Raw genomic sequence first — 16,374 nt, 5'->3', positions numbered from 1 at the left:
ATAAATAAATAAATAAATCCGATCCCCTTTTAAAGCCATCCAAATTGGTGGCCATCACATCACCTTGTGGTAGTGAATTCCATAGTTTAACTATGTGTTGTGTGAAGAAGCCCTTCTTTTTATCTGTCCTGAATCTCCCACCAACCAGCTTCATGGGATGACCCCGGGTTCTAGTATTATGGGAGAGGGAAAAAAACATATGCCAGCAAAGCTTTTGTCAACGTGCCAGGGGACTTCCAGTGGCTAACGTGTCACTCCATTTGTGTCTCTACCTCTCTGCCCATGGAGCAGCACTTACTCTGCATCCTAAGGCCCTTCTGCCAGCTTTATGGTGGAGTTAGGAATGTTCCAATATATGATGTGGGGGTTAAATCCAATGTCACACTAGCAGAATTCCAACATGCAACAGGACTTACCCTTGCTCTCCTCCCCTCTGTTGTCCCCTTGCTCCCCAAATTTGCCCCAGAGCATTTCTCTGCCCCCACCCCCGTATATTTGGGATGTACACAGGTGGCTGTGGTGGGGCAGAAGAAATCCATTCTGTTGGTGGCTTCAATTCCACTAGCAGACACTCACCATTGGATACAATCAATCCATTATTGTCTAAATAAAAGGCATATGACTATTGACAAGATGAAATATAATATAATATCAAATCCTTGTTGGCATATCAACAGTGTGCCACCATAAGCCAGTCATAGCATTTTTGGTGCAAAAATTTTGGTGCCTTAAAATCATTTTTGCGGTGCTGCCACCTAAAATGGTATAGTGGGTAGCTTCCAGGGAAAGGCTCTTCTCTGTGTTGGTTATTTTACAGTTGTTTGGGTTTTTATGGTTATAAACCGCTCGGAGAGCATCTGTAGTTGCACAATACATAAAAAAAAAACACCACACTGGATAAAATCCAACACAAGTCCCACTTAGAGTAGACCCATTGAAATGAATGGGACTTTGGTTGCTCATAACTGCTCCCAACTCAGCTGTAGAGAAGATAGTTATCTTCTCTATAGTTGAGTTGAGGGCCTGATGCTACTTCAAAGAAGATGTTATAATATTATTACAAAAGAAAGATCATAGCTGATGTTGGGTAATAAGTAGCAGCTCATCACCAAATCTAAGACATTTCCATTGTTAATTTATGTTTACCCATTATTAAGAATCCTACACAACTGTATTGTCTAAAAGTTTGCTTATTTGATGAAGCAACAAACTGGGGAGGAGGAAAGGATTCAAGAGACGTGGGTCGTCACAATGTAATATAAAACATGGGAAATTCATACAGGCAAAATTCCTATCAGATGTGCTTCTTACGTTATTATTTTGTTTATTCTTTTTAAGAAAAGAAAAAAAGCAAGTGTACCCACCTCACCAGGATAACTCCACATGATCTGCACTCTTGTGTTCCAGGCTGCGGTGATAGTACAGTTAAGGACAAGGTTGTGTCCTTTCAATAACTTGACCGGTCTTGAGGCATTTAACTGGACACTAAGGATATCATTGGCTGCATAATGCATTAAAAAAAGAGTGAATCAGATGATTAATAGGTCAAATAGCTGAAACAAATGACTGGGGAAATTAGAAATACTTACTAATCCTGTATGTCAGGTAATTACTGCTGTAGGCACGTCCATCAATACTTGTTTTACAGGCGAAAAGGCCTGCAAATTCGTAGGTTGCATTTTGTATGATAAAGCCCTTCGTACTATCCCAGATTATTGTTTTCCCATCAGGAACTATGGTTCTTTCTTGCACCTAAAAATTGAAAATCAGCCATTACTTCTTTTTCTTCTTAGGTGCTTCCTTCTTCTAAATGTAACGAATGTTTAACTTAGAAAAGGAATTTTAAACTCTTCCCAAACACAAATTCACATACATCACCAAGCACATAGAAGAATATACTACTCAGAGGCTTTCCAGTAACATTTTTGTCTCATAATATAATAAAATCTTGGTGAAGAATTTGATTATTTTGTGGTTTACCCCACTCCCAAAATGCATTATTCATAACAATGCAAAAGCCGATGGGAGTTCCCATGCTTAATTCCCGTACCACTGACTCCCTGTTGACAAATACGGTTTGATTGGAAGATTTAGTAATGAATGGTTCTTCTCCTTTCATTAGAAGGCACATCACATGACGGAATGGTATTTTTTTGCCTCTGAATGAGCAGTTGAGGCATTGAAACAAGCCATTACAGACAAGAAATAAACCTCACATTACAGGAGCGGTAGTGTAGCTAGGTAATTTTAGACCAGGGGTCCCCAACCCCCGGGCCACGGACTAGTACCAGTCTGTGGCCTGTAAGGAACTGGGCCGTGCAGGCCGTGCTTTCACCCCCTACCCCAGCGTACCTGGGCACGGGGCGCCATCTCGCCTGCCCAGCCAAAGCGAAGCCAGGACGGTGGAGTGGGGAGACAGGGGGGGTTCCCAAAACCATCCCCTCAACCCCCCCCGATCCGTGGAAAAATTGTCTTCCACGAAACCGGTCCCTGGTGCCAAAAAGGTTGGGGACCGCTGTCTTAGACCACAGACTTCATGGTTTTATGGGGGGGGTCGCTTTAGTCAGCCATACGTTTGACTTCCATTGTGGAGCACACAATGAATGTTTCTCTTCTGGCCCACAGCCACCATTCCTTCCTTTACCACTGCTTCTACATTCCTGTCACATTAGAGCAAAACAAACGTGTGCGGTTTTGTATTTTGAACTCACACCATAGCACCATTATGACTACAGGAATACAATGGAACTTGCTTCTGCTGGCCTGATATTAAACGCATTTATTTCAAAATAAGCACCACTCTGTTGTAGAAAAGGATAATATTTTAAAGTAAAAAATAATAAAATGAACATCTGTAGCCATGTAAATGCTGGACAGGCCACCCCCTGACTATAATATATTTTTAAAATGTAGAGTGACCATATGGAAAGGAGGACAGGGCTCCTGTATCTTTAACAGTTGCATAGAGAAGGGAATTCCACCATGTGTCATTTGTATACACGCAGCACCTGGTGAAATGCCCTCTTCATCACAATGGTTGAAGCTGCTGGAGCCCTGCCCTCTTTTGTATCTGGTCAAGAGGGAAGGGTTCCTGCAGCTTTAACTGTTGTGATGAAGAGGGCATTTCACCAGGTGCTGCATGCATACAAATGACACCTGCTCAAATTACCTTTTCTATGCAACTTAAAGATAAAGGAGCTCTGTCCACCTTTTCATATGGTTACCTTATAAAATTAAGAAGGTAGGATGGATGTTATGGTGAACAGCAGCATCCCCGGCAGGGCCAGGCCAGGCGCTGATACCTGTTTGCTGCTGCATCTATCACCTGCCATTTTTTTATTATTTTATTTGTTGCATTTTTGTACTGCCCAATAGCCAAAGCTCCCTGGGCGGTTCACAAAAACTCTGAATGGTCATGGGGGATGTGCTGTGTGGGCGGGGGGGGGTTGGACTCAAGGTCCAGCCCTAGCTAAGCCACTGTACAGCAGAACTTGCAACAAAAATACTTTTGATCTAAAAATAAGCTTTCCAAGGCAGGATCTACACTACTGCTTTAAAATGGTTTATAACAGTCGAGACCTGCTGGGGCCCAGGACCCACTCCATCTACAGTTTTCAAACCATTTTCAAAGTGTCATATCCTGCTTGGTATAGATCTTGCCCCAGGAAGAAATCCACCCTAACTAAATATCTGGTGGCAGACCTGTGTCATCACAGCACAAATCGGAAGTCACTCATGAGTACGTATGCTTAGTATGCCCTAACATTCCACATTCTAATGGTTTCTCTGGCTACTACACTTGCAACTCCAGAGCAAACCCTGAAGCCTCCCCACTCACACACTCCCAGAGACTGCTTATACGCGAGACCATGTTATTATTTCGAGTGGCTTCAGTATCGTTCCATCCAGGGTACGTAAAACTCCATTTTAACCCTCTACCTCTCCTTTCCTCGCCATTCGAGAAAATCTGTTCCCATTTATGTAACTATAAAACTCAGCTCTTGTCATCAATTAGAATAATAACATTAATTGAATGCTTATGGATATGTTTGTTGAAAAAGTCAAAGCTGATTTTTCTATTTTCTTTGGTGTGGTTCTTACAGCTCGGGAAGCCTGCACACTTGAGTTTCGCTGCTACAGCATTTCTAGAAGAGTCCCAAAGTGGAGGCGTACCGTGTAAATGACCTTTTGGTCTCACACTGGCTTCCTGTCCACTTCCTGATCCTGCACAAACTCCTCACCCAAACCCTTTAAAGTCTTCCTTAACTCCCAGACTTTGTTCCCCTCTATTCAGGATGCTGGCAGTAAAGGGTAGGGGAAAACCTCCTGCTTATTCCCCTTCCTCTCCCCTGTTATGTCTAGCACAATTGAAGGCAGGAGAGCAAAACTGTGCTTGGATTATACGGGACTGAGCAAATAGACTCAATCAATCTATATGGCAACAGATTCAGTGGCCTTTGTACATCTGCCATGTTTTCATTATTTACCCCAACTATTTATATCCTGCAATTACACTACAACGCCCAAGGCTGCTAACAACAAATAGAAGGGTGTTTTTTTTTAAATTAAAAATAAACACACCTAAAATCCATATATTACAAAAGCATAATAACAATAACAACCATAACATCCCTGTAAGCTTGAAATGTCTCTCCTAAGACTTAGTTATTGGCAGTAAGAACGTTAAGCTAAAATGTGCTGTAATTCCATCCTGCATAGATTCAGTGATCACATATTGCAAGTTCGGAGTGGCAAAGGAAAGTCCCTCCCTTCATTCCATGTGATTTTCTCAGGCAGGAAAGATTCTTTCCTAGAATGAGCAACCATTGCAGCTAACACCACGGTGACACAGTAGAATATACTTCCTTATCTTTTCAGCATGTGCTAAGAACCCATAATCACCATTGAAATAATGGGAAAGTGTGTCCTACACATACAAATACTATCTGTTATTTTATAGCCTGCTGGCTGGCATTCTAAAGTGTTCTGAATTCTAGGAATTCTATTGTGGTTCCTGCTGCCAGATATAAACATTTGCCTTTTGTTCCCTTAACTGATTCATCACTGCATATACAGACACTGACAATGCATAGTCCTAATAGTTCAGGAGATTCTGCCTGCTATAAAGTTTCTGCCAAAGTCATGAACGGCTGTAGAAAGAACTGGGATACATTCATTTGATAGCATAACTGTTTGTGCTGGCCTTGCTCAGATAATAGATGTAATGGGAGAAAAGGGTCATTTGAATTTATGATGTATCTCTTTCTATCCCCCTTTAGTCATGAAGTATTTGATCCAATGAAAGTTACATTTGAGTCCAACCCAAATCAATGGGTTAACACACTTAAAGTTTTCAGCCATTATTGTTAATGAGAGAACTTATCTGTGAGATAAATAGTAGGTCAGTATATTTTACTGGATTTTTACTGAGTTTACAGAGTTGCACAAATTTATCCATTCTTAAGGAGGCACAGGAGCAAAATATAAAAGGTCACAATCCAGAGAACAATGCCGGAACGCTTCTTTTTAAATAGCACCATGCCTGGCACTACATTGCAAGTGAATGTTAGTACCTGGGATTTTAAACTATTATGAGATCCATGAGATAATTGTTTGAATATACAAATAAAAAGATACCCTTCACCTAAGCAGATTAAGCAGTTGGTTCTTGTCAGAATTAAGAATCTTACCACATAGGTAAGGCAGCATTTATATATTCTGTGCGATAGGGTGGGCAATACAGTGGAATAAATACGCATCATGAGGAGAATGTTCTAGTAGCTAAGGTAGTCAGAATAAAAGCAGTCAGGAACGTGCTTGTCGTGCTCTTCAGAACAAAATCTATTTTGTCAAAAGAAAGTAAAATGTGCCACTTTGCACATACAGTCTCATACACAGGACTGCTGCCTTCTGAAGCTCTCTAGATGGCCAAGGTAAAAATGGATCTCATTATGCATCCAGGCTAGTGGATATGGTTTGCAAGTTTTCAGACTCTTGTCTTCTCCAACATTCAGTCTATACGTTCAAAAGAAAAATAAATATATTGTTATATATCCAAGCTGATGAATCCATGAGAAGTGAAGAAGGAGGGCAAAATGTTTTTTTTTTTCCTGGAGAATTTGTTTCAGATGATGATGTAGGCAAAGCAGAAGAAGCTAAATGTTGTGGCAACCTCAGCAGAAGGATGATCAGAAGACAAAAGTTAGGTCTCAACTGCTGGTTAACTTGCTTCAATTAGGTATATTTGGTGTTCATGTTGTTTACAGCACATTTGTAGTGGGCGGTATTCTTCCTGGATTAGAAGCAAATGGACTCTCCCTCTGGTCAGAAGGGGTGCTGTTATAGTTCCCATTCTCCACTTACTGTATCCCCTCTGAGGCAGTTGCATAATGGTGTGCAAAACACAAATGAAAAAGACTGTTTTCTAGCTTCTGGTCAACACTGGATAAAGACCTGGAGGGTTTATGCTGTTCTTCTAGCTTCAGAGATCAAGATGTGGGGACATTGACTTTTTTTTACTTCACAAAGGCTTACTGGAAATAACAGAAAGCCTGGTTTGGCAGTTTTTCATATGCATGGCTTCTGTGAAGGCTTCTGTATGCCAGAATTTTCCATATATTGATTTTACTTAAGGATAGTCAATTCAAAGTGGTTCTAGTTTATATGGTTATTATGCTTGGGATTCAAAATTGGAACAAAAGGTTTGGAGAAAATCCCCTAATCCATGTGGAAAACCACTACACACAAATGGATGAAGGCTGGCAAAGTAAGATATTTAAAATGGCCTCCACATGAGGCTAGTTTATATGTACTATTGGCTTGTCTATTCAAAAAGCCTTGAGCAGACAACTCATCTGGTAATAAGCATGGAGGAATAACCCCCACAGACTCTGCCCTTCAACCCTCTACCCATTTATCTGATCTTCTGCACAGAGCATACAGGGCGTATACTCATTGACTCTTTACATGCAGTCTGTATCCTGAATTTTTGTTTGCATATGTGTGGGCTCTGTGTGGAAAAACCGATCAGTGCATGAAGGTTGAGGTTGGAGAATGGGACCAGAGGATGCAACGACACACCTCTACACGCACTGATTATCCCCACATTTTTGCCATCAGCATATGTGTAAAGAAATTTATAAAACTAATCTCCACTAGAGTCTCCAGATAATAAGGCTGATTATTTACTTTGTGGGGGAAGAAGGGAGAGAGAGACACCATTTAAGGATTCGTCCCAGATTTGACATTGTGAAGACGAATGTGGAGAAAGAGCTGGCAATTAATTTGGGTGACTGTTCCTGTGAGCTGAGAGATGAAATATCTCATTAAATAAATATGAGCACATTCACCCCCCTGATCACCTTTGCTTCTCCCTTACTTCCTGTTCTTGACTCCCCCATGCTTGAAATTTAGATTGTAAGCTCCGTGGGGGAGTCTTTTCTTTGTTTTTGTTTTACAAAAGTTACTTTGTAAAGCACAGTGTATACTGGTAGCACTGTACAAATAAATAACACTAATTTAAAATGCAGCACTTGCATTATGAAAGGAACTAGTACAGCCTAAACCTGAAACAGAAAATCTATCTTACTGCTACATCTAAAAGTATATAGAATTGCCCTGATTTATCATCCTATGCAGAATCAAGGAAGTTTTCAGCTTGTGACGAAATCCGGCTTTCCCTTAAATTGGTCTTTAGTATGAAGGTGAATGTGATGAACTGAGCCTATACTGGTCATAACTCCTAGGTTTTATCAGCTTGGCATTCCCTACTTTAAAAGTGTAAACGCCCTAGGCTGGCAGATACCCATAAAAATTAGTCTTTTTTAGTTGGTATGTTTATTGCTTATCAGTTGCCTAGGAACTAATACCTGGCTCTCCCCTCTTTCCATTCTGCCTAGGCGATGCCTGCCCATTCAACTTTATGTACACTTTAGTACCCTGCAGTGCTTAATTTCTGACAAGCCTAGCCAGATGAATGTTCTTGCAATGATTCATTTGAATTCAGATTGGAACACATTATCTTAGGCCATAGCTAGACCTAAGGTTTATCCCAGGATCATCCCGGGTTCGTCCCTGCCTGAGCGCTGGATGCCTTGTGTGGCACTTAGATGAACAGGTTTGACAATCCTGGGATAAACCTTAGGTCTAGCTATGGCTTTAGAACGTGTTCCCTGATTAGCTTTTCACAAGCCCTGCCACTTTGCAGTAGGAATGAAACTGTTTGGTGGGAGATCCAGGACAAATAAAAGGAAGTACTTCTTCACGCAGCGCATATGGAACTCACTACCACAGGATGTAGTGATGGGCACCAATTTGGATGGCTTTAAAAGGGGGCTGGATAAATTCCTGGAGGCAAAGGCTACCCATGGCTACTAGCCCTGACGGTTGTGTGCTGTCTCCAGTATTTGAGGCAGTAAGCCTGTGTGCACCAGTTGCTGGGGAACATGGATGGGAGGGTTGCACCATGTCCTGCTTGTACATCCCTGGCCGATGGTTGGTTGGCCATTGTGTGAACAGAGTATTGGACTAGATGGACCCTTGGTCTGATCCAGCGTGGCTCTTCTTATGTTCTTATGACAGCATGCATGACTGGTCTATGCTACAAGATATAGGGTGGCTACAGCAAGTAAAGTGGGCACCCTTTTCCACAGTCTTCAGCATTTTGGTTTTAATGCAGCCAGAGAAATCCAACAAAAACATTGCCATAGCATCATTCTTCACAGCCAACGCTAATTTGCTCATGTTCTTTAGCATAATAAAACAATGGCCCACTTCAGAGCTGCTGCACAGACAACATAGGAAGCTTTCATAGTTTGAGTTACACCACTATAGTCCATCTAGCTCAGCACTGTCTACACCAGCATGGCCAATAGTTGAAGTCCAAAACAACTGGAGGGCACCAAGCTGGGGAAGACTGGTCTAGCCTATAAAGCAGGGGTGGGGAGCCTCTTTCAGGTGGGGGCCACATTCACTTTTGGGAGAAGCTCTCATGGGCCACGTTCCAGTGGTGCGCAGGGTCAAAGGCAAAAGGGGGTGGGGGTCAAAATTACTTCCATGTAACAAAACTGCTAGTAACTTACTTGCATACACACAGCAACAAAGCAGGAGTGAGGTCCCTACTATTTTATGTAGCAGGGGTGGACCACTGTGGGTGGTCCAACAGCCATTTTTGCCCCCCCCCCTGAACTATCCCCCCCATGTGTGTTTTTCTGTCTTTTAAATTGGCAGTTTGCTGTCAACCTTCAGCAGCTTAGTACTACGGGTCGTTAAAGGGGTTAAATTTAGCTTGTTCATAAACAAGTGAAATTTGACGCTTTTAGTGCTTCGTAGTGCTAAAAGTGCCTCTTTTTGCCTCTGCTGATTTGGCTGTGTGATGGGGGCTTTGCTGGGGGATGATGGGGGCTGCTTGAAGCCGGCAGGCCATGTGCTCCCACCCTGTTTTATAGCATTATTTGGATTTGGATTTAGCATAGGAGAGAACAGTGGAAGAACAGGCTCTGCTTTGCCCTGCTGCTCCCTCAGGATGCCGGTGATGTGTCTTATTGCCAGGAAGCAGATCTAATCAGCAAAGTGGAACAGCCAGGCATTGGGGCTGCCCTATGCAGCTTGCCACAGCTCTGTCTTCTCCTTCACAGCACTGAGCATAATTGGGCTTCTGCCTGAGAGTGGGACCTGCCCCTTGCTGTATTGACCAGGGCTGGCTTTCCATGAAGATGCCTGATGCGAGTGCATCAGGCGGCAAAATTTTGGAAGCATGGCAGGGCCCACTCACTGCTTCTTAGTCCCACTGGCCACCTTCAAGCAGACAGCAGAACCAAGAACTGGCCACTCCCACAGGCCTCCCAGGTGGCTCCCACCCACCCGGACTGCTTGTTTGGGCAGCTGGCAGGCCACGCCCACTGGCCGCACCCACTGCCCCTTGTACCACTCACCACATGCATGTGGCCAGTGGGACCAAGCAGCGGTGGGTACGCCTGAGTGAGCAGCCACCTCTTGGTCCCATTGCCCACCTGCCGCCTCCTGCCCACCCAGACTGCCCACCTGGGTAGCCGGCACATGTACCTTCTGAGAGAGGCAGGGAATTCAGCTGCTTGCTGGCTTCCCCACCTCTCCCAGAAGTCTTGCGAGATTTCAGACTTCGAGGTGTGCGTACATGCACCAAAGAGAAAAACGCTGGCTGGCCGGCCAGGCAGGCAGACATCAATGGAATGGGGGGTAGGTGCAGGGGACGAAGAGGTGGGGCGTACATCAGGCAGCAACCTGCCCTGGGCTGGGCCTGGTCTTGATGCCTTCATATTGGCATCTTCATTTTGTTCATAACATTTATTTATAAAAAGTACAAAACCATTCACATAAGGATACAAAACAGATAGCACACACGACAATCACATCTATCTAAAACAATTTAAAAAACAATCAGCCAGAGACAATCCAGGACCTGATAAAAAGATTTGTTACAAGATGCCAAATGCCTGAGAGAAGAGGTATAATTTGGGGAAATAATTCCCCTGTCCACCTTTAATAATATATGACTACTTCGATGCACAACAGATTATTTTGTTTCAATCTGACAATAGGTGTGCACTGCATGTCTGGAAACTTTCTGGAAGGACAGCGTACAAATCCAGGTACCTTGCTTAATTCAACATTGATATCTGGTGCTGTAACTCTGCATGGGATGATGAGTTCTTGTCCATAGTCCATGCGTATCATTTCTGGTATATCTGGGTACGGCTTTACAAATGGGCTGTGTGTATCTGCAAAAGGAGAATAAAAGGAAAATGAAGCCACGGTAAATGATTGCAGAAAATGCTACATCAGTACAACCAATAGAGCAGCCTTCACTGACCCGGCCCATTCCCAGTGTGTTGGAATCCAGCTCCCATAATTCCCAGCTAGCATGACCCTTGGCTAGGAATTATGGGAGATGCAGTCCAACACATCTGGACAGCGCCAAGGGAAGGATGCAATAGATAGTTACATGCATTTAAAGCCATTGCATCGTGGTCCGAATCTTTATATCAGTATGAGACTTTCTACTAGATTTGTTTGTCAGCCAGAAAAAATTTATTTATTTATTTATTTATTTATTTTATTTATTTATTACATTTTTATACCGCCCAATAGCCGAAGCTCTCTGGGCGGTTCACAAAAATTAAAATCATCATAAAACAACCAACAAGTTAGAAATACAAATACAAAATACAATATAAAAAGCACAACCAGGATAAAACCACGCAGCCTTGCTTAAAAAATGTAGGTCAGTAAGTGAAACTATGTGACTAGAGCTATGCATTGACCTGAACAATCCAGATATTCAATAGGGACACATAATGGTTGCTTACTCTCCACCCAAAAATGCCACAATAATTTATTTCGTCCATTTTCTCTCCAATGTTTGAGCAGCAACATTGATAAACATTCCATAGCAGCAACTAAAGGCATGTCAACAAAGGGCAATATCCCAGGGATCATCCCTGTATGTCCACATGACACACAGAGGTTCCCGGGAGCAGGGAGGGATGATCCCTCCCTTTCCCCGGGATATGGCCCCACACATTTTCCCCGACTTTACCTGCGGTCTCAGGATGATCCGTGGGACATGTGGCCGGCTGTCCTGGTTTTGTCCTGGCTCCTCACAAGTAAACGTGAGGAGCCAGAAACCGGGCACAGGGGTGGGGGGAGCAAGAGGGGTGGGGTTTTTTTAAAAAAAAATCACACACCACCAACCTCGCTTTTGCGATGGAGCGCTCCTGCGCTCTTTTTCAATTAAAAAAGCAAAAAATGGTGGGCGTGACATCCTCTTCTTCCCGGGATGTCACACACCACATGTAGACACCCTGGGACAATCCCAGAAGCAGGTAAGTCTGGGATCATCCCACCTCCCTCCCTCTACACCGTATGGTGTAGACATGCCCTAAGCCATTGGTTTGGGAGGATTAATTTCTATATATTGAAGCCAGAGCTCTTACAGTCAAAAGCTAGAGAGGTTTTTACTTCTGCAGTTTGCAATTTGCTATCAGGCCAGGTTTTAGATTCTGTTCTTAACCTATAAGGCCCTAAATGACTTAGGATCAGGATACCTGAGAGAACACCATCTTCCACATAGATCTGCTGAGCTGCTGTGATCATTATCAGAACTCCTCCTGGTTATGCCACATCCTGAAAACGTTCATCTGGAGGCAGCCAGAAAGAGGGCCTTTTCTGTGGTGGCACAGTCTCTGGAATACTCTCTTCCCCAAAATAAAATATGTGACACTCTGGCTGTGTTCAGACAATATGATAGTCAACGGTAGTGTAATAATCAAGTTGGCAGTTGTTTATCTAGGGGGTATTCCCCTTACAACATGATAATAATAACTGTGGTATGGATTAGGATCACGGTTGAGTTGCCTATTAGTCCACGTTGAGTTGACTCACTCATCTCCTGCCCTCTTTCCCCCCCTCAGTCCTCCCACTAGTATCCCATCAGCCATTGCTGCTGAAAATCTATCCTGTCAGCTGGTCTAGAGCGGCAGCCATAATTCTGGCCACTGTTGCCTTGCAACTCTGTGGCTAACAAAATAACCCAATGGTATCCTTCACATAACATGATAACCAACAGTGGTTCAAATAGCCAACTCTGCACAATGTTGGCTATTTGCGTTGGTTATTTCGGTGAAATAACTGATTGTTGGTTAAAAAAAACTCCTTCCACACAACCCATGGTGGGTTAAATAACCAATCATCGATTATTTAAACCAACATTGGTTATTGAGTTGTCTGAACCCAGTCTCTGTTGCACTTTAGATACAGATTGAAAACATTTTATTCACCCCAGCACTTACTATTTTATTATCCCTGTTGTTATAATGTTTAGATAATGGCCTACTTTTGTTATATAGTCATTTCAGCTGTAATATATATTTATATTGTAGATTTATTGTTGCTCACTGCTGGGTTATGTTGTACATGACAGGTGATATAGAACTACAAATAAATAAATAAATAAATAAATAAATGTTATGTTAACCTGAGTCCCATTTACCCAAATATCCAAAATTGTTTTATTACCTGAATGCTTTCTAAGCTATGTTTGAAATTTGGTGTACTGTGATTGCATTCCTCTTTTTCATTAGGGTTTATTAACCAGAAAACAATGGCTATTGCGAAGATTAAAAATATAATAAAATAATAACCACATAAGTTATATTTTCCAGGCCCATTCCTTAAATGACAATGTATGCATGGTGAATTCATGCAATCTGAATAAGGTAATTTGGCATCATTCTGTTTTTAAACACAGCATTTGGTTTACATGCTGCAAAATTGTCTGTTCTGCCATGGTGGGTTATATTCAACATCACACTAGCAGAAAAATTACAAGAGTTGGGCACAACCAGAAGCACTAGCAGAACAACTAGCAAATCTAATGTAAGCAACACCTAGGTCATGTCTAGACCTCCCGGTGTTCTGGGAGGGAGGGGGGAGGATGTCACGGTATTCTGCTCGCAAGATCCTCCCTCTCAGTCCACAAGAAGCATACAACATCCCGGGAGGAAGGAGGACGTCGCGCCCGCCATTTTTTTAAAAAAAAAGAACAGGAGCTGGGAAAAGTAAGTAACAAAAAGGCCCAACCCCGCTCCCCTCCCCACCTTCAATGGGCATGGAGCACTTGAAGAGCTCCATGCCCTGTGCCTGGTTCCTGGCTCCTTGCATTTAGTCGCATGGAGCCAGGACAAAACTGGGACGGCTGCCCACACCTCCCGCGGTCTCGGGACGATCCTGAGACCGCAGGAAAAGTCAGGATTAAAGCCGTCCCAGTTAAACTGGGGATCATCCCTCCCTGTCCCTGGGATCCCCTGTGTGTCATGTGAACACACAGGGACGATCCCGGGGCAATCCCCGGGATAAGGCATGGTGTAGACATGCCCCTAGTTTAATGAAGCCATAATGAACTGTGCAACGCCTTGTGGAATGACTTGCAGAACTGTTTGTATAACTCCTTGTGCAACAGATTATGGAACAGCTTGCAGAATAACTTGCACAAGTGGAATAAAAGTCTTAGGTTTGACACAAAGATGAATATGGTTTTTTGGGGGGTGGGGGGTTGCAAGTAGTAGAGGCTTTGCACTAGCGGAATGGCACTATTGGATATAGTCCGCTATACACAACCCATAAAGAACTTCAGCCAGCATACTTTTGGGCTGCAATCCTATACCAACTTTCCTGGAAGCAAGCCCCATTGAACTCATTGGGGCTTACTTCTGAGTAGACATGCATGTTACACGGAGAACAACCCAACTGGTGTAAGTGATTTATGGAACAATATGCCCACTGAATTCAACAGGACTCCTTTCACAAAAGGCACAATCTCCCAGTTACCTGCATTTATCTGCATGAGCAGGGACAAACATTTTTATTATGAAGGGAAACACTTTGATGGCTCATTTGTGGTGGTGTCAGCCTGAATTTGCCCAGGACAAGCAAGAATGGTGGTTTTGCACAAAGAGTTCAAGAGGGTCACATCTGATAAAATGAAACTACCCTTCAAAGAAACACATTTGAACTGGAAAAGAACACACATTGGAAGGAAAATGCTAATTGGCGTATAGCTATTGTGATTGCCAAGGACGATATGTGTGTATATATTTAAAAAGACTGCCTAAGTATCAAAATAACCCAACAACATTTCCTTTGCAATATGATCCAAGGAAAGACCCAAAGTTATCCTGCTTGTACTATTGTAAAAGAAACACTTTTTGATTTTTTTTGCAGGGGTTGCGGTTAAAAAAAGGGGTCACCCGCTCTTCGTATCTCCAGTGAAATGGCTACTTGTTACTACTCCCTTAAGACCCATTAATCCTTGTCACAAAATTAAAAGCTATTTTCCAAACCCAGCAAACTTTGCAGAGCAGTTTCCTGTATGCATAACCTGCGGGCCATTATAAGTATGAGGAAGAGCTGCCCGAAGGATTGACAGTAGCATCTGCAGACACAGTGTCACCACTGGCTGATGCCAATAATGTACAAGCAGGGGTCATCATGAACCTTGCAGCCTTTTTAAAAAGGACAGGAAGCTGGTACAATATGTGAAGAACATTCTCACTTTAGCGGATATATTCATGCCTCCAGGCACACATCGAGGTGACAGTCATGGACTACTGAATGGCATTGTCTCACTCCAACAATACCCATACTTGTATACATTTAAAAGAAAGTTTTCCTTCCCTTTATGAATCACAGTTACTCATTTAAACACACGGAGCCTTCCGGACAGTTCCGTGTTAAAGTCTTCGCAGCCTCTCTTGCTCTCCCACAGATGAATAACCTTTCCTCTACCATTCATGGGCTCCTTACCTATCCCATTTCCCAGGTATGTTAGCAGACAGTATTTAATTCTGCAGGGAAAGGAGCAAGAGATGAGGCAGGAAACTGAACAGGGAAAAACAGGAAATAGGAGGAAATGGAGAGAATTTTGATGGCTGCATAGAACCTATCACCTTCTACAGAAGAGTAGTTATTTGACTTTCAGGCTCCAAGTATCTCATCATCATAGCTCTTAGGAGACTCATGATCAGAATTCCACACTTGTAGCTCTGTCTACGGGCATAGAGGAGGGGATCCCCAGCATCCAATGGCACCCCAGGCCAGATCTACACCAAGCAGGATATAAGACTATGAAAGCGGTTTGAAAATGGTATATGGAATATGTCACGGGCCCCAACAGTTGTCAGTGCACTTCAATACCGCTATAAAGCAGTGGTGTAGATCCTGCCCCAGACACTGTCTAGGGGCTACAGGATATGCTTTCTACAGAATCAAAATAAATTCAAAGAATCAAAGGAATTCACTAATGACACATTCCATATATTGTTTTCAACCCATTTTCAAAGTGTTATATTCTGTTGGTGTAGATCTGGCCTGATTCTGAATTTTAGTGACACAAGTTTTACATCCAGCAGTAAGAAGATCTAATCTTTTCAAATCATTTCAGATCTTTTCAAATCTTTTCAAATCACATCAAGATCTATGGAATCAAAACGCAACTCAGGAAAGTAAAGTAAAACTGCTTCTGACACAGAGGCTCAGTCCAGACATCATGCCTAACCATGAGGTAGTATCCAATGATGTCTCAGTGCTAGAGCAAATGCTGTTGCAGTAGCATAAACCAGTGCTTGCACAACGTAACTAGCACAATGTGAAAAGGAGTCCATCATTTCTGCTAATCTTAGTTTGAAACTCAAACTATCGTTTGTTTCCAAACAATCAAGCAAACCATGGTTTATTGGTGCTTGTCTACTTAAGATTTCTTTCTGCTCAGCCCTCCTATTACTAGATATAGTCAATGGCCTCTCAATGCAGAACAATGGTCTATGGTTTGCCCATGCAGAT

At 42.8% G+C, this 16,374-nt stretch overlaps 1 protein-coding gene across 1 annotated transcript in view; it reads right to left on the bottom strand.

Moving 5' to 3' along the window:
* FLT1 (fms related receptor tyrosine kinase 1) overlaps positions 1-16,374 on the bottom strand; it is a 161,773-nt gene that overhangs the window by 118,162 nt on the left and 27,237 nt on the right. The window contains exons 4-6 of the mRNA XM_063127004.1: positions 10,633-10,757; positions 1,590-1,752; positions 1,365-1,501 (exon numbers count right to left, since the gene is read on the bottom strand). Coding sequence (XP_062983074.1) covers positions 1,365-1,501; positions 1,590-1,752; positions 10,633-10,757 — 425 coding nt within the window. The remainder of the gene's footprint in view (positions 1-1,364; positions 1,502-1,589; positions 1,753-10,632; positions 10,758-16,374) is intronic.

This window comes from Elgaria multicarinata, chromosome 5 (assembly GCF_023053635.1).
Source record: "Elgaria multicarinata webbii isolate HBS135686 ecotype San Diego chromosome 5, rElgMul1.1.pri, whole genome shotgun sequence".
NCBI classification, from domain to species: Eukaryota; Metazoa; Chordata; class Lepidosauria; order Squamata; family Anguidae; genus Elgaria; species Elgaria multicarinata.
Note: the sequence above shows the minus strand (reverse complement) of the source record. Positions and strands in the feature narration are given on the sequence as shown.